The following is a 26,470-nucleotide window of genomic DNA, read 5'->3' as shown; positions in this document are numbered from 1 at the left end:
GCCTTGCAACATTTCACTACATTAAAGGCACTATATAAATACAAGTTGTTGTTGTTGTTATATCGGTCTTCTCCGAGTCTGATTCCAGGAGCCAGCTTCCAGTGTTTATGTCATTAAGTTGGGTTTGCGTAAAGCCACACCACACTTGCGGGCCTAGTTGCAAATCTGCAGCCAAGTTTTGAAAATCAGATTTGCCTTCAAAAATTCAAGGAGCCAACTGACAGATGCCAGGCGTCTGGAATCAGACTTAAAGATCAGTACAAAAGCACTGCCAGTTATCCATTATAGTCTATGTGGTCTGCAAAGAGTTCAATCACTTCATTTTACATGTAAACCTCTCATAAGGTAACTTGCTCCATGACTCCTTGTCCAGGGTCCTCTGCAAATGGTCACTGGAAGATGCGTGACAATCTCCCGGAAATTTGTACATCCCTTCATTTAAGGAGGAGCCTGGTGTATGTCTCCTCACAGTGAGGGCTGAGGTCAGGGACTAGTCACATAGGATGGACCCAGGGCCAGATTAAGGCCCTGATGGACCTGGGGCAAACTGATCCAAATGGGCTGATAGTTATGTTTGTTCATGTTCATTACATTACGTGTATGATTCTGATTCTGAGTATGAAAACATGGGCCAATATATTCAACAATGAAAGAATATATTCTGTATCAAGTAGGTATATATTCTGGTTCTGGTAACATTGCAATACTAGATTCCTATACATATATGCAAATTTCTCTCAATAACATGTGAAATAAAACAGACTAGTACATATTCTGTTCGGTATATAGGTACATTAGTGTATATAGGTTCTTCTGTATATAGGTACATTAGCGTATATAGGTACTTCTGTATATAGTTATAATCAAGTGAATCTATTTTCCTCGGTTTTGTTTTTCCTCTCTTATTGTCTATTCTATTCAGCCTATTTGGGAGGCCTTATATTTTTTTTCCTACATTTATTTGGTGGGCCTGGGGCAGCAGCCCCATCCGCCCCGTGGTTAATCCGCCCCACGGTTAATCCGCCCCGTGGTTAATATGCCCCGTGGTTAATCCGCCCCTGGATGTACTAGAGACAAGAGCATACATAAGAACATAAGAAATAAGAACAGGAGTAGGCCATTTGACCCCTTGAGCCTGCTCCGCCATTCAATAAGATCATGGCTGATCTGATCCTGGCCTCAACTCCACTTCCCTGCCCGCTCCCACATAACCCTTGATCCCTTATCATTCAAAAATCTGTCTATCTCCACCTTAAATATATTCAATGACCCAGCCTCCAAAGCTTTCTGGGGCAGAGAACTCTAAAGATTCACGACCCTCTGACAGAAAAAATTCCTCCTTTCTGTTTTAAATGGGCGACCCCTTATTCTGAAACTATGCCCCCTAGTTCTAGATTCCCCCACGAGGGGAAATATCCTCTCTGCATTTACCCTGTCAAGCCCCCTCAGTATCTTATATGTTTCAATAAGATCACCTCTCATTCTTCTAAACTCCATTGAATATTGGCCCAACCTGCTCAACCTTTCTTCATATGACAACCCCTTCATCGCATATTACTTCATGGCACTGCATGCCTTCACCTCCCACATTTATTTTCTTCCCAGTCTTCCTACACCGTTCTACTGGCTCCCAATGGTCACTCCTCATACGTCAGCCTAGAGAGTGAAGCTATTTCATCACGCAGGTCATCGCACCCAATGTCCATGTCCACACACTATCCAGCAGGAGTCTGTAGCAAGCAATCAGTTTCTTTTATTTCCCACCGACACTTAAGCCTACGGTAAAGTCCCTAATCCAGCCATGATCAACCGATTCGTCACATAATGTCAAACCTTCCTCGCAAACAGCGGTCATGGTCGATGCTGCCACCTTCTCCATCGGTGGAAGATTAAAGCAGCCCCATCATGCGACTGTGGAGCTCCTAATCAGACCCTGGAGCACATCATCGAGCACTGCCCGCAGAGGGAATTCACAGGCCTGGTGTAAGATATCCACGCTGTTACACCGGAAGCTTTGGCCTGGATATCCGACTTAGATATTGACAACTGATTTGGCTTTGCTACTACCATACGAAAGAAGATCACATAATAGATAACAAATTGGACGGTTCAATTCCACGCTGAGGAACGCATTTCCCAGATAAACCAGGCGTGCTCATACTTTGTGTAATTGACCACAAATATAGTTTAAATGAGATGTTCCACCATTAAACTGCATGTACCTCAGAATAGCAGATCATGCTGTTGAGATTAGGATGAAGGACGGTACTGGGAACAGATTAGTCCAGACGTCCAAGCTAAAGAAATTCATGAAGGAGAGTTATGAACTTATTGAATGGCGGAGCAGGCTCAAGGGGCCAAATGGCCTAATCCTGCTCCTATTTCTTATGTTCTTATGTTCTTATGTATGTATGCCCTTGTCTCTGGTACATCCAGGGGCGGATTAACCATAGGGCGCATGGGGCTGCAGCAGAGTAAGAAATGTAAGGAATTGAGTTGCCTTGACTTCATCGGCAGGATAGTTGGGGTTCGAGATATGGCCCACAGCTGGACCCCAGACTGCGCTACATCATTAGTGGGGCGCTGCGCGCAAAATGTTCAATTAACAAGTATAGTCGCCAACAAAGAAACTTATGGGGAAAGATTTGGTGTGGGGACGGCAACAATTGGCAGGCGCCAGGCGCAGAAATCTCGCCTCTCACGAGAATGCAAGTGGAACGCTAATTCAAGTGCTCCACTTCCTTTCTGGGGCAGTAAGGGGCGCACGGCTTGGGAGTGGGGCGCATGGCTCAGCTGCGCTACGCATCGGGCGGTGTCGGAGGGGCTCTTCCCTGACTGCCCTGAGGGCCCAAACTGCATTGTCCACAGCAAAAGAAAAGGTCCTTCCTGGACCACTGGGGAGTGGGGGGTGCCGCGCCAACAGCCCGGCACTCAAGCAAACCAATGGCAGCACAGAGCTCACGTCCAAAGCACCAACGGAGCGCATTAATAAAATTGCCAATTTTTTTTTAAACAGTAGCCCACCTCCCCTTTAACACTCGCCCCGCCAGCGGCCAGTTGCCCGGTACGCGTCCATGAAGCTGTTGTGGTCATGGCCCGGCGCAGCTTCCGGGGGCCATACCCAATTTAGGGTCTGGGGCGCTAACGGGGCGTTGCGTACAGCATTGACGTCAGCACCGTGGGCACAGCGGAGAGGGTCGCTATGGGTTACCACCGTCGTTAAACTCCCGCCCAATTTAGCGGGAGTTGTTAGTGGCGTCGCAGCCGGGCAAAAAGTCAACAGGAGGTGCTAATGACCCCCTTAGATTCACTGACTTCCCAGCGTACCCCCAGCAGAAAGGCCGCCCCAACAATACTGGAGCTATACCAGTTCCCCAACATAACTCCATTAGAAATTCCACCCCAACATCGATTGGAGTTACCAATTGACCAGCCTAACCCCAGCAGTAAGTCTTCGCCCAACCGCCACTGGTATTTCATTATGGTTTCTGGAACTAAATTTGCAGGAAAACAGCTCTGACTGAAAGAAAAGTGGCAAGCACTTTGAAAGCAGCTTCGTTGTTTGAGTGCTGAAAGATTTAAGCACCATTCGGAGACACTCCACTGCAACTGTGATTGTGTAATGAAACCTTTATGGCTCAAAACAATGCAGTCAGTGTGACTATCAGCCCCTGCCAGCCCTTTAACCTGGAGCTTTCTAACTCCTGTCATATTTTATTTGTCTGCCCCAAGAGGCAATTTGATTTGTGTCTCTATTGTGCTTAAACGTCCCTAAAACTATTGGATAGTGACTAATACATGACAAGATAATGATCAAACTATAATGGAACGGGTTCTGCACCCATCCTGTCAACTGTGCTGACATTTACAGGTGTGTCTGTCTGTTTAAACACATAACCATGAGTTAGTTTGCTCTGAGGAAAATGAGCCATTTAAAAAAGAAATGCATTTATCCATCAGCCAAGTACCTACTTTCCCAATGAAATGAATATGATAAACCCCGCCAAACTGTGGCAATCTATCTGAGTCAGCCATCTTAGCTGTGGGGAATGTAGAGTACGATATGCTCAAGTAGATGGCACGACAGACTTACTTACCAAACCAAAGATGGTGCTAGGTTTAGATTTTTGGGGGAAAAATTCTGTTGAGCCCCGTTTGGGGGGTGGTAACATCCGGGGAGGCGGGACATTTTGTGCCGGGCGTGGAAGTCCCGCCCCGTTTGCTAACTTCGGGTTAAAGCCCCCGAAAGGCAGTGGAGCGCAAAATAACCCGCTCCACGCACTTTCTGGGGTGCTGGCGGGGCGGGCAGGTCGGGAGCGGGGCGCAGCGCTATGCACAGGAACGCATGGCGCTGCCACATAGGAGGGGCTCTTCCCTGAATTAAAGGGAAGGGCCCCAAGCTGCAAACTCTGCAGTATTAAAAATGCGCTTCCCTGGCCCACCGGTATGCGGGGGTGCCATGCCAACAGCCCGGCTCTCAAGCCTCCCCTTTAACTGTCACCCCGCGAGCGGCCGGCCGCCCGGTTCACGTCCCCTGAAACTGTCGCTGTCTTCGCCCGTCGCAGCTTCAGGGCGTGATACCCAATTTAGGGTCTGGGGCTATAACGGGGCGCGGCGCACCCTGGTGGCGCTCACTGGAAGCGCAAACAACCCGAATTTCCTGGCCTTGAGATTTAATGGTTAAAAAAAAATCATTCAAATTCAGTTGCCAAAGATTCTTGTGTCACATTAATAAGAAGCTCCACTCCCCTGCAGCTTAGGCCCCTTACTGGAGCAGACTGAAATCGTCCTGGTCTGACCCCCATAACCAACCTGCGACTTGGTTTGCTGGCTATGTTCTGGTATAAAATCTGTAGACCAGGGCCATCAGCTATGCTTCTATATAATAGTCATAACTTTAAAGGGGAACCTTCACCATTTAGCAGAGGCAGTAATGTCACTGGTTTTGGAAGGAAGCAAGCAGCATTCTCTTTGCAAGACAGGGTAACGTTACCTGCAAGTGATGCAACGGTGTGAATACTGCCTTGTTGTCGCATTGACATCGTCACACTACATGTTGGCAAACAGCGCTCAGAAAGCTCTGTCAACAACTTAGGCCAGAGGTGGCCAAGCTTTTATCTTTATGCTCCACTTACCTTGGGGTCTCAGGACCACATATAAAATTCCTCTTAGTTTGCATATATTACCACATTTATATTCCATATATTCCTGTACGGCATATATTCTGCATTACAACAGTGACTACACTTCATTGGCTGTAAAGCGCTTTGTGACGTCCGGTGGTCGTGTAAGGCACTATATAAATGCAAGTCTTTCTTTTTTATATCTTAATTTCGATTTAGGATTTATTCATCAATGAGATAACAGCACTAAAAACAAAACGTTTCAAACCTCCAGCTGCAGCTCAGTGGGTAGCACCCTCACCTACTGAGACGGAAGGTTGTAGGTTCAGCTCCCATTCCAGACACCCGAGCACAAAAAGTTAGGCTGACACCCCAGTGCAGTGCTGAGAGAGCGCTGCACTGTCAAAGGTGCTGCCTTTCGGATGGGACATTAAACCGAGGCCCCGTCTGCTCTCTCAGGTGGAAGATCCCACGGCACTCTTTCGAAGAAGAGCAGGGGAGTTATCTTGGCCAATATTTATTCCTCAATCAACATCACTAAAACAGAGTATCTGGTCTTTAACGCATTGCTGTTTGTGGGAGCTTGCTCTGCGCAAATTGGCTGCCGCGTTTTCCACATTACAACAGTGTCTACACTCCAAAAAGTACTTCATTGGCTGTAAAGCGCTTTGGGACATGCAGTGATTGTGAAAGGCGCTATATAAATGCAAGTTCTCTCTTTCCTCAAGACTTGAGAAATTCAAAGAGGATGAACCAGCAAATAAGAAATAAAAGTGCAAATCGGAGTGAATTTCCTGGACTTCGAGGGTCAGATTTCCGGAGTTTAGGGGCTGCATCTGATTGTAGCGCCACAGGTCTGAAATCCCTGACTTTAGGCAATACTTTGGGAGAATCAGAAATATGACAATTCCATCACTAAAAATCTGCCACATATCACTAAGTAATTAAGGTGCGGACAGGCTGTTGAGGGTTGTAAGTCTGTGGAATTCTCTGCCCCAGGGAGCTGTGGGGGCTGGGTCATTGAATATATTTAAGGCGGAGATAGACAGATTTTTGAACGATAAGGGAGTTAAGGGTTATGGGGAGCGGGCAGGGAAGTGGAGCTGAGTCCATGATCAGATCAGCTATGATCGGATTGAATGGCACAGCAGGCTCGAGGGGCCAAATGTTCGACTCCTGCTCCTAGTTCTTATGTTCTTATTAAACCAGAGCTGCACACTCCCAATGATCTCATTTCTTCGGTTTTCAAATCCAAACCTCAATGTCACCAACTTCTGCGTTTATCTCCTCTCTCCTCCGAGCCTTTGCAACCTCAATGATGCCTTGTACTTTGGACCTTAGCCAGGGCTCTCACTTCAACAAAAAAAGTGCTTCTCACAAGTAACCAACCAGAATTTTTCTTTTTGTTCATGTCAGCATTACCTGATCGGTCATACCACTGTGAAAAAGGGGAGTTAAGGGTTATGGGGAGCGGACAGGAAAGTGGAGTTGAGGCCAAGATCGGACCAGCCATGATCTTATTGAATGGCGGAGCAGGCTCGAGGGGCCAAATGACCTTCTCCTGCTCCTATTTCTTACATTCTTATGAAATGAGCCAAAGATAATGGTGCTCTCCGTTCCATTTTGTTCAGTCCTAAAAAGAGGCTCGCTTATCTCCCACTTTCCAGTTGTAGCAAAGAGCCTCTGCCAAAACATTAACCTGTCATATCCTTTTTCCAGCTGTGTGTCTCCAACACTTTCTGTTCTACGTGGCAACTTTGACCATTGAACCTTTTTTCTGCTGCAACACATTATTAATAGTTTCACTGTGTACTTTGTAAGCTTACACCAAGAATTTTTTTAGTACTAGAAGCGGGTGCTCACACCTGCTCTCCTCACGTGGAACGAATAGCTGGCAGGGGAGTGGGGTTTACGGCCAGGCACAGCCTGCAATACCACACAAGGGTTGCTTGGCTGTCCATTCGCACTCGACAGTATAACGGCGTTCTCAAAGGAGCTTAATAAATAGTACCGTACATACTGCAACAAAGTCGCTCTTTCACCAACAATTACTAACCAATTCTAACACACAGCTCATGGGGAAGTGAAATGATCCAAAACCTGTTGCTAGTTGAGAAGGATGCTTTGCAATCTGAAAGGTTATAATTAAGGCGAGTGATAGTTTGCTCTGTCGTGTACAGTTTATACATTTTAAATGAGGAATACATCGGTGTTGAGTTACAGAAACGTTAGTACACAAAGATACTCTGTACCTGTGTGCCCCGGGAAAGGTTAAATAGACTCGAGTTCATTGACTGATTCATGCACTCCCCTGTCCTGCATTATTCATTTCCTGAGCTAATTTCCTCCTTTTTCGAGACCTAATCAATATCAGCACCAGTCCCCCAGCAAATTCGCAAATTCTCGCCTCCGACACGCCTGACCTTTCGAGACCCCTATCCCAATTCACAGACTGCATTAAGGAAAGGACCATCATTCCTGGCTGTTAAAGGAGACCGCAGAATGGGCTGTCACCGCGTCCCATAGACTGGACAGCTCCTGCTGGCTGAGTCTGGAGCGGGGAACATAAAGGGGCAGCCCTTAACCGCCTTGCAGGAAAAAAAAAGATAAATGAACGTGGATACAATTCTACAAATGCAGTCTCCTAATATAAAAAAACAAAGGGTGTCATGCAGTGACTGAGTACACACTGGAAGGAGAGGAGAGATCAAAGGAGAACATAGCTCATTCAAAGAGCTCGCTTAATTTTCAATTAAGCATGCATAATGGACACAATGCCATGACAACACTGGCCGCATGCTGTTGCATTATTTTAGCCTGAGTGCAACACTGAAAACAGCTGATTTTGCTGACAATGTGCTTGTAGAGCGTCTTGTAAGTGAGTGGCCTATGACACCAAGGCTGCATCTCAGCTAGCCAGGATCAGCAGAACGAGCTCCCTCCTACCCCTCCCGGCCCCCCCCTCGCCCCCTTCATACTTGGACAGCGACCTCACGTTGACCTCCCCGTGACCCCACGGCTTGTCAGCTTCCTTTGTTCGGATCAGTGGCTTGCTGACTTTAGTGTGTAGATTGCAGGTACAAGAACAATATGGATTGTTTTCCGATCTCTTCAGAATCACAATGACATTTGCACTATCACTCACCCAACTTTTATTGGTTCGTTTCGATGCTATTTTTTTTTTCCATACTGTCGATTTTTAAATAATTTAATTTTCCTTTACTAATTTTATTTTTGCAACTCGGTTCCCACTCTCCCGCTCCACCCGTGCCCCAATTTTCCTCCCCTCTCCTCCGTCCCCGCCCCATTCTTCCTTCTTCCCCAGAGAGTGCTCGCTCCCGCTGGAGGTACAGAATGGTGGCCACCAGTAGCCATTCAGGAACTTTGTCCCAATTGGCCATTCATCACAGCTGAGCTCTGGGCCCTGCGCACAGTCCTGCAGGCTCCCAGGGTGAGGTTATACGCTTCCTGCTCACGTTCTTCCACTCCTTCAGTCCTGGCTCCTTGCCCCATTACTGACTCCCCGCCCCTGCCCCTGGACACACGCGTGATGGGCTCAGACCAGCAGCTCCAAGCGCATCAGTCTCGCTTTTAACTCAGGCCGCCGGGCGGGAATCGTGCGGGTAGGGAGATTTAAAATGGCGGATGGGTGTCAGCCACTGCATTCCCACACACCCCACCGCCCACCGCCCGATTTTAACGGCCGGGGTTCTGGCAGCACGGAGGCCGCCCGTTGCGGACTGGCAGGGCCTGATTAATCGGCGGCGCGACTTTACCGTCAAATCGTGTGAGGCCAACACAGCGCTGTGGCCAGAAGAGGCCGTGGTCAGTTAATTTTTGGATGGATCCCTTGGGAGCTCCTTCGAGCCCCCTCAAGGAGTCCTTTGGCCTCCCCTGCCCAAGATCTAGGCTCTTCTTCCCCCGACCGGCATCATCTCTACAGAACACTACCCAGGAATGGTTCCCTGGGGTCCCCAGTAATATCTGGCACTCACCCCAATTCCCACTCCCACCCACCAGCCTTGTCGTCATTCCCGCCCATCTCGGGAGGGTGACACTGCTGTATTAAATTGAGGCCCGGGAGTTGGAATAGCCCGGGGCCTCGTGCTGAAGAGTCTGTGCGGTGTGCCACTCCCCCCCCCCACCCCCCCCCCCACACACACCGACTCCACCAACCCCACCATGCACCTATCCTACCCACTCCCACCCACATACCCCACCTGTACCAACCCAATCACCAACCCCCCCATGTGTCAACCCTCCCCAGCAACCCCCACCAGCCCCCCCACGCGCCTACCCCACCAAACCCCCCATGTGCCTACCCCACCAAACCCCCATGTGCCTACCCCACCAACCCCCCCATGTGCCTATCCCACCAATCCCCTCCACGCACCGACTCCAACAACCCCCCAACCAATCCCCGACATGCCTACCCCACCAACACCACCCCCTCACCCCCCCCCACGCACCGACTCCACCAACCCCCCCATGCAGCTATCCTACCCACTCCCACCCACATACCCCACCTGTACCAAACCCACTCCAGGTTCAAATTGGGGCTATCATTTTTAACTATGTTTATTACACTGGGAGAGGGGAAAGCTTTCTCTGTGTCCAATAAGCCATGACTGGTGCACTACAGCAGGGTGACACAAGAGTTTGCAACAACATGGACAGGTTCTCACATCAGGGCCACAAGCTGCCAACCGCTGTCAGTGCCCTGAGCACAGTGGCTGCTGGGAGTCTATGCACAGCAAAGCAGAGTCTAGACTGGACTGGATTGGATGGGGTGCTTGGCTTAGGATTGGGCCTGAGGGGAGGGGGGTTCTGTGGAAGGGCTGCTTTTCTGGAACATTGGAGCTGTAAAGAAACTTAATCGGGCCGAGCTAGCCAATGTTCACAGTATAACCAAGAAAGCTTTTGCACCACAGCAGCTGAGAGCATTTAAAACAATTAATATGCAACATGGTTTCCCTTACAGCCAGTGAATCAATGTGCGAGGACATTAGTGGTGTGGTATCAACTTAAATATAGCCCTGACCACAATGCATTTTCCATTTAATATTTCATCAGATAGATAATAAACATTATTATGCTTTATTGTGAGCATGGTAAACATAAAATACATTTTGTGGAGCCCTTGCTAGTATTCTGGATACACGTGTGTTAGAGCTGTTCGACCCGAGAGTGGGATCACGGCTGAGCCTGATACTGTCTTCACCCAACATCCACAATCAAGCACCTTCCCCAGTAAGAGTCACTGGGTAGCAGTCAGGCTGATTTTCAACCATCTCCCACCAAGGGACATTAAAACCATTGGTAGCCATCCCCCAATTGCTGTCTTGCTGAAATGAATCAACCCACTGGGATCGTTCTAGTCTGTATGGCTCCTCAAGACTATATCATGGTGCTATCAATACTATATCATGGTGCTGTAAATACTGTATCATGGTGAAATCAATACTATATCATGGTGCTATCAATACTATATCATGGTGCTGTAAATACTGTATCATGGTGAAATCAATACTATATCATGGTGCTATCAAGATTATATCATGGTGACATCAATACTATATCAGGGTGCTATCAAGATTATATCATGATGCATTTATCTGCTGGCCCATTTGGGGAGTACGCCTCATTTTAAGGTTTTATTTTCTTTTCCTTTAAATCTCAGAAGCTGCACTCTGAGTGTGAATGATTGCCCCCTCCTCCCAAATGCTCAGTTTGTAACCAAATGCCAGGAGGTGATAAAGAGCATCCTAGTTATGGGAAGCACCTGGATTTTGTTCAAGCCCTTGTGTGAAGAACAAAGAATGAAGTTTGTGAAGAATGAACAGGATGAAGCTGTAGCCTGCCACTCTGGGGGTGCAACATGACTCAGCATCATTGCCCAGCAACATCTCAAATCTATGTTTCATTCATATCATTCCTACTGGTACTCTGAGCAATGATGCATTTTATATCTGGGTCTCGCAATGCAATGATCTGCACTACCCTACTTACATTACAAGATCTCCTATTGGGTTGAGAAAGACATTGACAAAGGTCGAGGACTCCCAGTCACCCTCTACACTAGAGTCTAGGGCATTCGGCTGGGCAGGTTACAGAGCGAAGAACAAGCAACAATTTTGACAACATTTTTTCTGCCCTCTCCAATAGTTATCCCTCAACCAACACCAGTAAAAAATAAAACAGATTATCTGCCCATTATTTCATTGCTGTTTGTGGGATATTGCTGAACACAAATTGCCGCAGTTCCTACATTACAACAGTGATTACGCTTCAAAAGTACTTCATTAGCTGTAAAGCGCTTTGTGGCATTCTGAGGTTTTGAAAAGCGCTATATAAGTGCAAGTCTTTCTTTTATTGTGTACAGTTTTTCTCTCCTAATCGGAGGAAGGACATTCTTGCTATTGAGGGAGTGCAGCCAAGGTTTACCAGATTGATTCCCGGGATGACATATGAAGAAAGACTGCATCGACTAGGCTTATATTCACTGGAATTTAGAATGAGAGGGGATCTCATAGAAACATATAAAATTCTGACAGGATTGGACAGGTTAGATGCAGGAAGAATGTTCCCGATGTTGGGGAAGTCCAGAACTAGGCGAGACAGTCTAAGGATAAGGGGTAAGCCATTTAGGACCGAGATGAGGAGAAACTTCATCACTCAGAGAGTTGTGAACCTGTGGAATTCTCTACCACAGAAAGTTGCTGAGACCAGTTCATTAGATATATTCAAAGGGGAGTTAGATGTGACCCTTACGGCTAAAGGGATTAGGGGATATGGAGAGAAAGCAGGAATGGGGTACTGAAGTTGCATGATCAGCCATGATCATATTGAATGTGGTGCAGGCTCAAAGGACCGAATGGCCTACTCCTGCACCTATTTTCTATGTTTCAATGTTTCTACTCAGAATGCAAGCAAGCCAAGGTCTACAATAGGCTTACCGAGATGTGGAAGATGGCACATGCATACATCTCAATCTGCTGGAAGCAACAGAGGCTGTTGGGAATTACACAGGGACCCAATATCAAACAGCAGCCCCTTGTTTGAATTCTCTCACTGATCTAGCACCGGAATAATATTTGTAGCCCGAACTACATTGGAGACTTCAGAATTGTCCTTAACCTACAATAGTATCTGCAGTGAAATAGGAAGCTGGTCACCTCGAATAAGTCGCTCTGTCTTTTTGATGCTGTAATTTCCTCTTAAAAATATATACTTGAGCACATAAATCTAGGCTGACACTCCAGTGCAGTACTAAGGGAGTGCTGCACAGTTGGAGGTGCCGTCTTTTGGATGAGACGTTAAACCAAGGCCCCGTCTGCCCTCTCATGTGGACGTAAAAGATCCCATGGCGCTATTTCGAAGCAGAGCAGGGGAGTTATCCCCGGTGTCATGGCCAATTTTTATCCCTCAATCAACATAACAAAAACAGATTATCTGATCATTATCACATTGCTGTTTGTGGGAGCTTGCTGTGTGCAAGTTGGCTGCTGCATTACAACAGTGACTACACTCCAAAATGACTTCATTGGCTGTAAAGCGCTTTGAGACGTCTGGTGGTCGTGAAAGGCGCTATATAAATGCAAATCTTTCTTTAATTAAAAAAATTGGATAAAGGATTAGGATCCCTCATATATGGCCATTGTGTTGTGGATTTAAAGGTGTACAGCCCTCTTTGTAGTGACTTGCATGATGTAGAATGGCAAAACATATTTTGTCACCAATTGTATCTGTCGCTAATATTGCTATACAGTACTTACATCACAAATAAACAGATCTCTACAAAGCTTCATTGAAGGAGCTTGTGCTGCATCTGATATATGCTGGTAGATGCTTCATTCTGTCAGTGGCCCAGGGTGACCCACTATTTAATTTTCACTCCATCCCCATGGGGCGGTACCTGACCTCCACTGCCTCTCCCAAGGGACAATATGCATCTTTGTTCAGAATAGCGTAGGATGATACATTTCCGTACACCACAGGTCTGAAAAGTATCTACATCCTTCGAAGCTTATTCCATATACTTGCTCGGTTTCTGGCCGAATTGATTAACTCAGAATTGGTATATGTACTGATTTGAACTGCTACTGCACATCAATCTCCACCAAACTATCTTTTAACAAGAAAATGCTGGAAACCAGGTAGAAATCCAAACAGAGAGAGATATGTGTACTTTTTGTTAAAGAAAGGTTTGTTGGAGGCCCAGGAAGCGCAAATGTGATTGAGTTATGTTTTTAATCAGCCCTTAGTGGTCAGATTGAAAACAATTTTCCCTCCCTGTGACTGCTATCAAACTCTACACCTTTCAACTGCTCCATTTTAACGAGATAGTCCCAACATTAAAAAGGAGCACAAGGCTCCCAAACCGATAGACCCAGCTGACTCTCAGGGGTGGGGGGAGTTCTAACCTAACTCATCAGGTGGGAATCCCACGGGATCGGCTGGGATGCCGGGTTTTACATCTCGCCCAATATTACTCTCCAGTGACGCAACGGAAAGTGAAATCAGACACCGGCGTTGCACCCGATCTCGTCGGTTTCCCCGACAGGCAGGGTGGGTTAAATGGGTTAAAACTGCCCCGCCCCGGAGCAGGGCAAATCTTATCTCTCACGCCCCCAAGTGCCAGCCCAAATCCCACCCTTTGCGGCACACTGCACGTTTAACGGGTACATTGGCATAATACAACGGGCAACAGCTTACCGTGCTTACTTGAGGGGGAGGAGTTGGGCTGTGGGTGGTGCGGAGAGCTGTGAGATAGCAGCGGGTTCATGTTGTGTGGCTGAACACTGTACGCATCCATGGCAAGTTTCTGACGGAAAGCTTCTTCCTTCCTTCGGTTGGCAAACCAGTTATAAACTCTGACCTCTGTCACCAGATTTGATCCCAGTCCATGCGCTTTAGAAGGGGAGACCCCACGTTGTATGCATTCAGCTCTGAGGGGAGAAATGATAGTAATGCTTTAAATAGTTTATCCGTGCACGCTATGGAATGCAATTTTAACCATTAAAATGAATTGCTTGGTTATATCGCATAATGTCACGTCATTTCATTCATATAAAAATGTATTTGATTACACAAATATATATTTCATTTAACATAAACGTGGGTTATGCCATGACACAGACTTGTTGCTAAAAACGTTTTTGGATACAAGACCTTCTCGAATTTGGATAGTGAGGACCGAGTTCACAATCAAGATTTCTTTCAAATCTCAAATATGAAACCGAGGGGAAGAAATGTGTTTAAACTTAACACCTTGCTGCTTTTTTCTGTCTTTTTGTTTCCTTAAAGACACTGTCTGAGATTTTTTAAATATTAATTCATGGGATGTGGGCATCGCTGGCAAGGCCAGCATTTATTGTCCATCTCTAATTGCCCTTAAGATGGTGGTGAGCCGCCTTCTCGAACCGCTGCAGTCCGTGTGGTGAAGGTGCTCCCACAGTGCTGTTAGCGAGGGAGTTCCAGGATTTTGACCCAGCGACAATGAAGGAACAGCCGATATATTTCCAAGTCAGGATGGTGTGTGACTTGGAGGGTGCTCCCATGCGTCTGCTGCCCTAGTCCTTCTAGGTGGTAGAGGTCGCGGGTTTGGGAGGTGCTGCCCAAGAAAGATTTTCGACTCCTGCGCTCACAGCCGCAGATTTCCCATCCAGTAAAGTGAATGAGTGGACAACTGAATGCTAGTGAATGCAGGAGCGATAAACCCAGCCACTTGTCTTTCACAGTCAGCACGGGTGGCATCACTGGTGGAACTATTGGGGATGAGTTACTGAGCCTAATGAGGGAGATGAACAGTCACAACCAGAAGAGAGCATCCAAGGCAACAAAAGACAAAATTTGGCACTTTATATTTTTAATAATTTAAAACAAGTTTGCCGGGATTTTCTGGAGATTTATTAAAAACGACGTTTCCCAATACGCCTTGCAAAATTCCTCCCCCACACGCCAAGAAAAGAAAGTTGCATTTTCTTACATAACACTGGATAGATTCAACAGAAAAACAATCCAGTCCTTCACTATTAACAGATACGCCTGCAGGATCAGTCAGAAATATCAACAAGCAGATCGCAACGCCAATTCATCCACAGGTAGAATTCACCCACTTACTTCATAACTGTGCATCTCCTGATAATAGCTCAACTCCTTTACAATGTTGAGCTCAATAACTAACCCCAAATGTATCATCAGCGCTCACTGGTTAAACAAAAATATTGTATGGCCCCTCCCCCCCAGAAAAACACAATAGGAAAGATAAATATACAAAGAGAGTTAAAAGTTAAAGACTTTGTCACTATTTGATCTTGTAAAGTAGAACAGATAGTGACACATACAGCTTCAATTAATTATTCTAATGTTGAAGTCCAGAACCGTTAATCACATCGACTCGATTTTGCCCAGAGGGAGGGTGTCAGTGATTAAATTCTATTAAAAATTGTGGAGAAATTGAAAGTAGTATATCTAGCTCGCAACAGAAATTGCATTGTCTGAAACAATAATTTTGGTTTGACAATATCATGATTACATTCACATTGTTTGATCAAAACCAGGACAAAGTCGTGACAACCTCACAGAGGCCAATGTTGTTAACAAGCAAAACATTGGTTTTATAAAGATCGTAATGAGGCTTTGAAGTCGATTGCATTGGCCTGTGTTGTTATGTAACTCCACTCTGCCTGTATTCATTGCCTGCCACCCCTAAGTCTCTCCCTTCTTCTCCTGAATCTGCTAACTCGAAGCATGCTACAGTTCGCAGGGCTGGCAGCCCTATGACAACTTGCTTAGGTGGCCATTCTTCATTTGTGAGCCCATTACTGAGTACTGCTGAGCTAATCCACCATAGACAGCCTCATGGCCGAGGCCGAGCCTGTCCTCACCTGATGGAGTCACTGGATCCGGGGGTGGGAGAACGCTGGCTAATTTCTCCCCTCCCCCACTCCTGGCATGCTCAGGCCACAGGTAAAAAGAAAGACTTGCATTTATATAGCGCCTTTCACAACTTCAGGATGTCCCAAAGCGCTTTATAGCCAATTAAGTACTTTTGAAATCTAGTCACTATTGTAATGCAGGAAACGCGGCAGCCAATTTGCGCACAGCAAGCTCCCACAAACAGCAATGTGATAAAGACCAGATAATCTGTTTTTAGTGATGTTGCTTGAGGGATAAATATTGGCCAGGACACCGGGGATAACTCCTCTGCTCTTCTTCGAAATAGTGCCGCGGGATCTTTTACGTCCACCGGAGAGAGCAGATGGTGCCTCGGTTTAACATCTCATCCGAAAGACGGCACCTCCGACAGTGCAGCTCTCCCTCAGCACTGCACTGGAGTGTTAGCCTAGATTTATGTGCTCTGGAGTGGGACTTGAACCCACAACCTTTTGACTCAGAGGCGAGAGGGCTACCTACTGAGCCACAGCTGACACCCCTATTGTGACACACTATTCTGATCACAGCTACGATCAACTAACTCAACACCGGTCAGCGTTCGAACCTGGATCCTTCCACACCAGGCAATGTACTTACCAACTGAGATACCAAGGATAACTGTGTATATATATATATATATTTTAATTTATTCATTCACAGGATGTGGGCATTGCTGACAAGGCCAGCATTTATTGCCCATCCTTAAATGCCCTTTCGAAGGTGGTGGTAAGTCGCCTTCTTGAACTGCTGCAGTCTGTGTGGTGAAGGCACTCCCAGAGTGCCGACTTTGTCGTAGCAGTTTGGTACAACTGAGTGGCTTGCTAGGCCAGTTCAGAGGGCAGTTAAGAGTCAACCACATTGCTGTGGGTCTGGAGTCATATATTGGCCAGACCGGGTAAGAGTGGTAGATTTCCTTCCCTAAACAACATTAGTGAACCAGATGGGTTTTTACAACAATCAGTACTTTCATGGTCACCATTACTGATTCAAGCATTTTTTTTAAATTCCAGATTTATTTAATTTAATTTTAATTCCCCAGCTGCCATGGTGGGATTTGAACTCTCGTCTCATGGATTACTAGTCCAGTAACAATACCACTATGCTACTGTACCCCTAATATCATTGCTTACCTGTTGCACTCCTCCACTAGTGCCTCCCGTTCCTCCTTGCTGGGGTTCTTTTGCCGCTCATAAGCCTGGTACAATATTTGCTGGGATGCTGGTCCCCATTTAAACCTGTTGCGACGCATCTTCTTGTTGGCAGGTTCAGTTCCCACCTCCTCGGCCTGCCCCGAGACCTGGTCTTGCTGATTGAACTCTGGAAAGAGAAACAGCAGCTGATCTGGCCTGCTTTTGTCTGTCATATTGTTTCCAGTATTCTGGATAGTCTGGTTGAATTCTGAAAGAGAAAGGGTAGATTTGACCCAGCCTATACACAACAGGCATATTTGATTTATATACTCTTTAAAAAAAAATGTAATGACAAGATAACAAAAAATAGTCACAATCAACTCTCATCGACAAAGGCAACAGAATGAAAACCTATTGTGGAAACACGGTACTGCCTCCTGTTGCTCTCTGTAGCTTGTGGTTTGTTATTAGATACAGGGAATTACATTATCTTTTGGAAAACAATGTAACATGGTGTAATTATTATCTCTAGGCTGGAACCAAATTCAGTAACATTTCAAAGCTGGTGTCTTACTAGGCTGAAGAAAGATACATAGAATGACATAGAATTTAAAGCACAGACACTGGCCATTCGGCCCAACTGGTCTATGCTGGCTTACACAAGCTTCCTCCCACCCTATCTCACCCTATCAGCATACCCCTCCATTCCTTTCTCCCTCATATATTGATCTGGCTTCCCCATAAAGACATCTATGCAATGCGTCTCAACTACTCCATGTGCTAATGTTCCATATTCTAGACTCTCCGAGTAAAGCAGTTTCTCCTGAATTAATTATTGAATTTATTAGTGAATATCTTACATTCATGGCCTCTAGTTTTAAACTGCTCCACAAGTGGAAACATCTTCTCTATGTCTATGGTTCTACAGCTACAGATACAATTCTACAGCTTCCAACAGAACCAATAGCGTTGTCACAGGAAGTGACCTGTAGCAAGTATTAATGAAGTGATCATTTCATTGCCCTTTATAAGATGGCATTTCTTTTTGTTATGAATTCACTGTGATGTCGCTCGGGGCAATTTTAGCCACACACTGTCATAGCCCAATCTCAGAAGAGCATCCTTAGCTGAACCAGTGCACTGTTCACACCAGCCATCCCTATGGCCTCTCTTCGTGAGAATGTGGTTTTTGAGCCAAAAGATATGGAGTCATGGACAGTTTGTACCATGACCTGGGATAGTTCTCAAAACTATTTCTAAAAGGCCCTCCATAAGGCAGCGAGATAACTTGTCCCTCTTCGGTGTCCTTTTTAATATTTGCCACTAAAGAACTCCTGCATCTATAAATGTACATTTTCAAAAGCTGTAATGCAATGTTTCCATGCTGAATGGGTTAAAGTCCAATCACTTTCTATACATTGTATAACCATTATGAATATAGATCTGAGTAATGGTACCTAATGCTAAATCTATTTTGTTGTAGAACAAGGAAATGGCATGTCATCAGTTATTGACTATACAAGATCTGTTACAGTGGAGAATATGGAGTGGAATAGGAATTGAGCAGCAGATATCTTATCATAGATCAGTATATCTAATCCAGGAATTACATGTAAATGCAATGACATAGTCTTAGTTTCCAGATATCTACAGAGATTAAACCTCGATGAAAAAGTTTTATGATCGAGAACTTTATATAGATGTTCAATGAAAAAATAAGGAAACATTGGTAGAAGGATTAATAAAGTCTCATTTTTGTATTTAAGTAAAAATGTTCTTTGCTGTAGTATTGTTGTTATAATAATGGCATAAGCAGCATTATCATAAAGATTAGAAGTTTTCCCAATGCTGTTGACGTGTTAGTATTTCTAGATGACTGAATATATAAGCAGCATTTAAAAATATCAGCTCTGTTTTACTATTTTTTTCATTATCCAATGTGTTGAGTTCAATTGTTTTAATCTTATGCTTTACATAGTAGGGTAATAGCTAGCTGGCAGTGAGGAACGAGCTTCATATTCAGACAAATTTCACATTCATGTAAGTGGTACTAACTACATTATAAATGGCTTCGCTTAGCGGATGTCCAAGATTGAGTTTGTGTCTTAAATTAGCTGTTGATTGTTTTTCATATAGATAATTTGTATTTCTTTTTTAATGTTAACTAAAAAATGCTATTCAGCATGTGTATGGTGGAAATGGTAAAACGAAAAAAGATCAGAGGTGAAAACAACCTAAGAACTGATAACAATTGTTTATTATTGAAAAGTTTAGTCCAATCGTGCAAAAAGGTGCCAAGACTAAACAGATTAGGTCAATCAAGAAGGTGGTGGTTACAGGATGTCAAGTCTGTGTTTTAAAAGTAAACTATAGAAGGAAGACTGAGAGAAGCAGAGAGATATTGTCGACCATTTTAGGTCCTGTGACCATTATTTACAACAACAACCTGTATTTATATAGCGCCTTTAATGTAGTGAAACATCCCAAGGCGCTTCACAGGAGCCGCATAAGTAGAAATTAGCGCAGGTGACCAAAAGCTTGGTTTAATGTCAGATCCATTTGGATACGATGTTTATTGCACCACCTTAACTCCGAGGTGTTGTATACCTTTCAAATACACTATAACCTATGATATTCTACAAGATATATACACATATTCAGTTCACAGAACTCTTTGTTCATTTTCTGTGCTGTTTTTGTTGGCAGTGGATATCATGGCAGACAGTAGCAGATGGCAAGCTCCACATTTAAATGGTGTGATCCGAAATGCTATTGTACCATGTTGTTTGAACTACTGCGATATCCAGTTTGACCTGAATTTATTATGTTATATGCCGTTCCATTTTTTCCCCTGACAATAGATTAGTGGTGAGAGTAAACTGCACAAAATATCACAACAGTTCAACTGTATCAAAAAGATTATAGGTACTGTATTGTTTTGAAAATGTCGTGTATTATTTTTCCCAGAGCTACTGTGATGATGTCAGAGAAATGTTCTAATGAACTGTGTTTCAGCTCTGTGCCTCATTAAGATAGACTTTTTTTTACATGCATATGAGGGGACAGGGAGAGTGACTGAGGATATCAGTTCAATAAATTAGTTTGTCTGTTTAAGCTAATACATTGGATAGTGTACATTTATTTCAATAGATTGTCCCAAAGTTACGAGCTTCCAAATGGTCTTTCGTGTTATTAATATTTCCTATGTGACTATGGAGGAAACCATCAAAGTACATAAAGTACATGGTATAAAATGGTTCACAAGATCACAAGACAATCACTGATCATAGAATCATAGAAAATTACAGCACAGAAGGAGGCCATTCGGCCCATCGTGTCTGTGTTGGCCGAAAAAGAGCTATCCAGCCTAATCCCACCTTGCAGCTTTTGGTCCGTAGCCCGGTGGGTTACAGCTCCAAGTGCATATCCAAGTACTTTTTAAATGAGTGAAGGTTTCTGCCTCTACCACTCTTTCATGCAGTGAGTTCCAGATCCCCAAAAGGGTGGTTGAGGCAGAAAGCCTCATCACATTTAAAAAGATGGGGAAGGCCATCTTCATCAATCCATCCAGAATTACCCTAAAGTCCCCCCATTCCAATTTGGCTCCGCAATGATTCCAGGGTTTCTACCTTCATGACTCTATCCAGGGTCAATTCCTTGTGCTGATCACTCTCTGTATGCTGAAGAACTTCCTGATATCAGTCCGAAATTGCCTTTAACTAAACCTGTGTCCCTTCATCCTACTCTGGCAAGAGAGAACTAGATGTGTTTCTGGAGAAAGATATGATTAAAGGATGTGGTGAGAAGGTGTGTATGAGATCAACAACAGCAACTTGCATTTATATAGCACCTTTAACATAGTAAAACGCCCCAAGGTGCTTCACAGCAGTGTTATAAAACAAAATTTGACACGAGCCACATAAGGAGAAATTAACATAGGCAAAGAGGTCGGTTATAAAGAGCATCTTAAAGGAGGAAAGAGAGGTAGAGAGGTGAAGTGGTTTAGGAAGGGAATTCCAGAGATTGGGGCAGCAGTTGAAAGCATGGTGGATGAGTGATTTATAATCAGGGATGCTCAAGAGGCCAGAATTAGAGGAGCGCAGACATCTCGGAGGTTGTGGGGCTGGAAGAGACTACAGAGATAGGAAGGGTGAGGCCATGGAAGGATTTGAAAACAGGGGTGAGAATTTTAAAATCAAGGCACTGTTTAACCAGGAGCCAATGCAGGTCAGTGAGCACAGGGGTGAACGGGATTTAGTGCGAGCTGGGACACGAACAGTGAGTTTTTGGATGACCTCAAGTTTACGCAGGGTAGAACGTGGGAGGCCAGCAAGCAGAAAGGGGCAGGATTGTTGGGCAAATGACCTTTTCCTATAACTTTCTGAATTTCCATTCAGTCCTAAATACAGTGTCTGCAAACTGGACAAGTGATTTGAACTGGAGAATCTCCTGAATGTCTCTATTTACCACATGTAGCATGGCTTACTACCCGGGTATTGCAATTCTGCATGAAAAGGGCCTCAGAAGTCGTGAAAATGTCGGTTTCTGAATGGCTGGGAGAAATTACTGGGCTGATTATTTACAAGAAATGTCAGTTCTATGTTAAGATACACCCGAATGTATAACATCACCTGGAAGTGACAACATTTTAAGGTAACTGGAAATGAAAACGGTTATTTTACAGAATGGGTCAACTCTTCACATAGATTTTGTTTCTCACAATCGGATCACTGACAGCTCGCAGTGAGGAGATTTGGGAAGAGTGGACAATTTCAGCCGCGCTCCCGCCCCAGGTCCCACTTCGGGGTGACGACACTTACGTCTCTGGATTTCCTGCTGTTTCCTGATGTACCAGGTGTAGAGAGCGGCGCGCTTCTGGTTTTTCATCGGGGTGCCCTTGTTGAGGTGCTGCGAGAGGTGCGATTGATTGAGGCCGGTCACATCCACCACTTCCCTCTGGGGAATGTTGTGCTGCTGCATGTAACCTTTGATCATCTTCGCCGCTCGCCATGGGTCTTCCCTAGCAAGCCAGCAAATACACACATTAAACTTAAAGCAATCGCCCCCATCGGCCCGAACAGGAGATTTGCAGCGAAATCTCTGACTTCCCTGCAAGGTGGGGGGGGGGGGGGGGGAATCCACAACAACAACATCTTGTATTTATATAGCGCCTTGAAACGTCCCAGGGCACTTCACAGGAGTGTTATGAGACAAAGAAATTGACACCACATAAGGAGACATTAGGGCAGGGCTTGGTCTTAAGAAGCGTCTTGAAGGAGGAAAGAGAGGCGGAGAGATTTAGGCAGCGAATTACTGCATTTTATAACAGCAACCCACTCGTATCCATCCATATACTTCTAGAGAAAAACACTTGTTTATCGAAATTGCAGGGAAATTTACAGAGTTGTGCATAAAGTAGGTATCGTTAAGGGGGGCTCTCGTGTTACTGAGGCCGGACAGGGTGCATTCTGTGCCTCCCACTATTAAGTTAATATTGGATTATAACCTCGAGCTTCAGTGCACAGAATGCAACAGGCGGCCAAATGGCCAGCCCAGGTTCAGACGAATTTGCACCCAACTAAACGATGGTGTCTATATTCAAATCCGCCATCCCAACACAGACTCGAAACAGCTTCAACACTTTGGAAACTGATTGTAAAGGGATGGGGAGATCTATTCAGTTCATGTTCTCCCTTCAGCATCACTTCAGAGAATCGTCACCATTTATTTTCCACCGGGGGGGGGGGGGGGGGTTTCTCCCAGTTAGTTTGTGTTAATTTTTGAAAGCTACATGTTGCGCACATTCATTCCTTGTCGGTATTCATTTAAACCCACCAACCCTCCCTACACGTAAAGTTTGGTGATACCACGGGTGGGATTCCACTGTCACCGTGCAGAACTGATCTGGGTCCAGGGAGACTCAATCCATCAACCCCCACTCCCTCCCCAATTTCTTTCTGATTTTCTGTAGCTATTCTCCGCACCTTGCAAGCGGTGTCAATTTTAAATACACCCAGGAGGGCAGCTCATGGTCAACTTTTCCTTTGCCTGAAATCACATGCAGGCTTAGAATCTGTCATCAAAATGTAACTCCCGCGTTCAATTCTGTTTTCCAAAATGAAACATGCTCAGGTCGGCTAGTTTGTTTGGTGCTCAGAAATCTATACCGTAAATCAACTGGTATATTTTGAAATAATTAAACGGTGTGTATTGTCCAGCTGAAATCATCTGGGGGTGGGTGGAATCAGGAATTGTCCCCGTCTGCTAACTTTTCATACGCAAACTGTTTATTTTTAGTTTTTTCCCCTATATATTATGAAACAATAATGGTTTATCTGGCTGCCGGGGGCAGCAATGCAGACCATTTGAACGAATAACATTTCATTTTGTTTTTGTTAAACGGAAGAATTCAACGCGCAACATTGGTAACATTTATATATATATTTTAAAGTCGTTCAAAAGATGCGTTCAAATCGAAATGTAAAACATCTCCCCATTAACCGAGCTCGAGCCACACTCTTCAATTGGATTTCCGTCCTATGCAACATTTATTGACCACAGTAGAGCTTATAAACCCGAAATGAAACGGTTATCAAAGAAACTAATAAACAATAGTCGAGAAAAAATATTTAGTTCGAATCAGAAAATAAACTGGAGAACACCCATCCGTTTAAATGTGTCGTTGAAATTAACAGTGAAATTAGCAGCATCTAAAGTTTTATCAGGAGTCTCTCCCTCTCAATCCTGGAACCCAGGCTCGTTCCCGAGACTCGTGAGCTTTTATCGAAGTTTATATATGATATAATATTACATTCGAAGCTGATTGACGATTGCAATTTCCAGCTCATATTTAGTAAGTTTATCATGCTTGGCAAACCCAAACACAGAGCTGTTTGTTTAGGATAATGCCCGCATTTGGATTCAAGTCTCTTTACAACTGGGCTTTGCCAATCAGTAACCAGGTTACCCATTCACCTAATCAAAGCGTGGTCCACTTTTTTGTAGATTCGGGGGTTGATGATTTATAATAAATTAATAGCACTCTGCACAAACGTCAGCTCCACGTGCTTCAGCATCTTGGGTCACATTTATATTTACAAACTAGTACAAGATGATAAAGGCTTGCCGATCCGATCCTCGCCTCTCACCCGAACAAGAGGCAGCTTAAAACTCAATAGGCTTCCAATGCTGGCGGAGTATCCATTGGGCTTTGCCATACATCAACATGTATTGAAAAAGTTTCTCTATATATGTTTATAGAGAGAGAAACTTTTTCATATATATATATATATATGCGTGCGTGTGTACAGATTGAGTTGTAAAGTTATTATAACATTATTACATACACACAATCAGAAAGCCTCTCTTTCCTTCAGACTGGCGATTGTAATAGAGTTATAATTGCACACGTTGATAACTAGGCTTCCTCCGTGTTGATTTGTGCCACGAAGCTTAACGAATTTGAACAGCTTCTCACTCTGCTGTCCGTTTACAGAGCGACCTGGGTCCGAGGAAGTTGCTCTGAACAACATTGTCCAGCTTCTACACCCAGCGTGTGCTCCGGGTCCCAGTCTGACGGGGAGCCCCCCCTCTCTCTCTCCCATAAAGAGTCAAAAACCCTGCGATTTATGGGTGTTTATGACTTGGAAATAAAGCTAATCGGTGGCTGTGTTTGAAATCAATGGCTAAAAGCAACCCTTAACCAGAGCTGTCGCTTGCTGGCATTGTGAAGTTTCCACCAACGCTGTGTTCCCAATGCACAAGAGTGCAATTTTCTAGACGGTCGCCGTTTACTCTGCTGTAACTTAACGGGTTTGTTTTTCGATGTTAAAAGATCAACCGAATTTCAGATAAAATGCCCTTAATTTCTGCTTCAAGTTGTTCCGCAATCCAGCTGTCAGAAATATGTTTTATCATCAATTAAATTATTCGATATTAACGTTGCCCGAGACACGCCACAAACCCTTTAAGATCCCAGCGGACATAACTGAAATTATTTTTTATGGTTAAGTTCTTTATTAGCTGTGCCCGTCTAAAAAAGGGGGCACTTTTTTGTTGGTTTTTTGGTTGGACGAACCCGGTGTCTCCATAATGGTTATTTTAGCAAAGGTCAACTTAAATTTGGGATTTTCAGCCCATTTCATAGATTCGGGTAATGTGTTGTTGCGAGCGCGGTCCTGGCATAAAATGGAACAGGTTGTGCTCAACTTGGCGGCGTGAAACCCACAAAATAACAAGAGTGAAACGAACAAAACGAGAGTGAAACCGACAAAATAACAAGCGTGCAACTTGTCCGAATAACACTCCAGGTTTGCTGCTCTTTCCGCCCTGACCAGGAGTGACTTGGCTTTAGAAATATATGTGTTTATAAATATATAAAACAACGCACGGAAAGAAACGCGCTTCAATCTCGGCGAGGCTTCTCGTCAATCGCCACACCGCTCTTGCGCGCTTGCATTCAGTTTATATTTTCCCCAATAATAATAAAAAATATAGAAACAGTAAACTGTTTGGATAATTAGTAACTAGCCCGCGGGCACTGGAGAATCTAGCGCCCCTGTTTTTAAATTGACAAGCTGACCGCTCTCTAATTCAGAGGTTTGTGCAACAACAACGAAAATCATATTTGCAAGAGATATTCTGGAGATGGGTCACCTTAGCATTCTGTCCACCTCGGCTCTTTGCTCGGCCGCCTCCTCCGTGTTGAGCGACTCCAACTCCTTGAGGATGGGAGGGGTGTCGTAATCATCGCCGTCCTCGGACACTTCGTCCCCGGACAGCTTGCCTTTGCTGTGCCCGTTGGTCAGGGTGTGGAAGACAGCTTTGCTCTCCGAGCCCGAGCCGTTCATCTTGAGCGGGGAGACGGGCAGGTTCTCCAACTTCACCTCGAAACTCGGGGTGGGCTCCAGGTCTTCGAGCGCCTGGATCAGGACATCTTTGGAAAGTCCGGAGCTCAGCAAAGCGCTCAATAGCTCCTGTTGGAGAGATGTCAATTTCGACACCATCTTTTAAATAAATCAAACTTTTTAGAAAATATATACACACAGGCCAATCGGATCCTTTGTAACCTCTCGCTCCTCTTGGGCATCAAAAAATAATATTTTTTTTTTGTTTTAAAAAGGGGGGGGCGGGGAGAAAGAAAAGACAGAATCCGTTGAAGCCGTTTCCCGCAGGCGCCGTTTGCTCTAAACTGCCATGATCTTTCTTTGGGAAGAGAATATAAGAATATGCAAATCGGCGGGAAGTCTTTGTAAAAAAAAAGTCTTAGCAATATGCAAA

The 26,470-nt window shown here is 44.8% G+C and overlaps 1 protein-coding gene across 1 annotated transcript in view; it reads right to left on the bottom strand.

The window, feature by feature from the left end:
* Window positions 1-26,196, bottom strand: part of LOC139226974 (hepatocyte nuclear factor 1-beta-like) — a 118,035-nt gene extending 91,839 nt beyond the window's left edge. Inside the window, exons 1-4 of the mRNA XM_070858065.1 lie at window positions 25,847-26,196; window positions 22,012-22,211; window positions 17,192-17,459; window positions 13,839-14,071 (exon numbers count right to left, since the gene is read on the bottom strand). Of these exons, the coding sequence (XP_070714166.1) occupies window positions 13,839-14,071; window positions 17,192-17,459; window positions 22,012-22,211; window positions 25,847-26,196 (1,051 nt within the window). The remainder of the gene's footprint in view (window positions 1-13,838; window positions 14,072-17,191; window positions 17,460-22,011; window positions 22,212-25,846) is intronic.
* Window positions 26,197-26,470: the final 274 nt, after the last annotated feature.

Source organism: Pristiophorus japonicus, chromosome 16 (assembly GCF_044704955.1).
Source record: "Pristiophorus japonicus isolate sPriJap1 chromosome 16, sPriJap1.hap1, whole genome shotgun sequence".
Taxonomy (NCBI): Eukaryota; Metazoa; Chordata; class Chondrichthyes; family Pristiophoridae; genus Pristiophorus; species Pristiophorus japonicus.
Note: the sequence above shows the minus strand (reverse complement) of the source record. Positions and strands in the feature narration are given on the sequence as shown.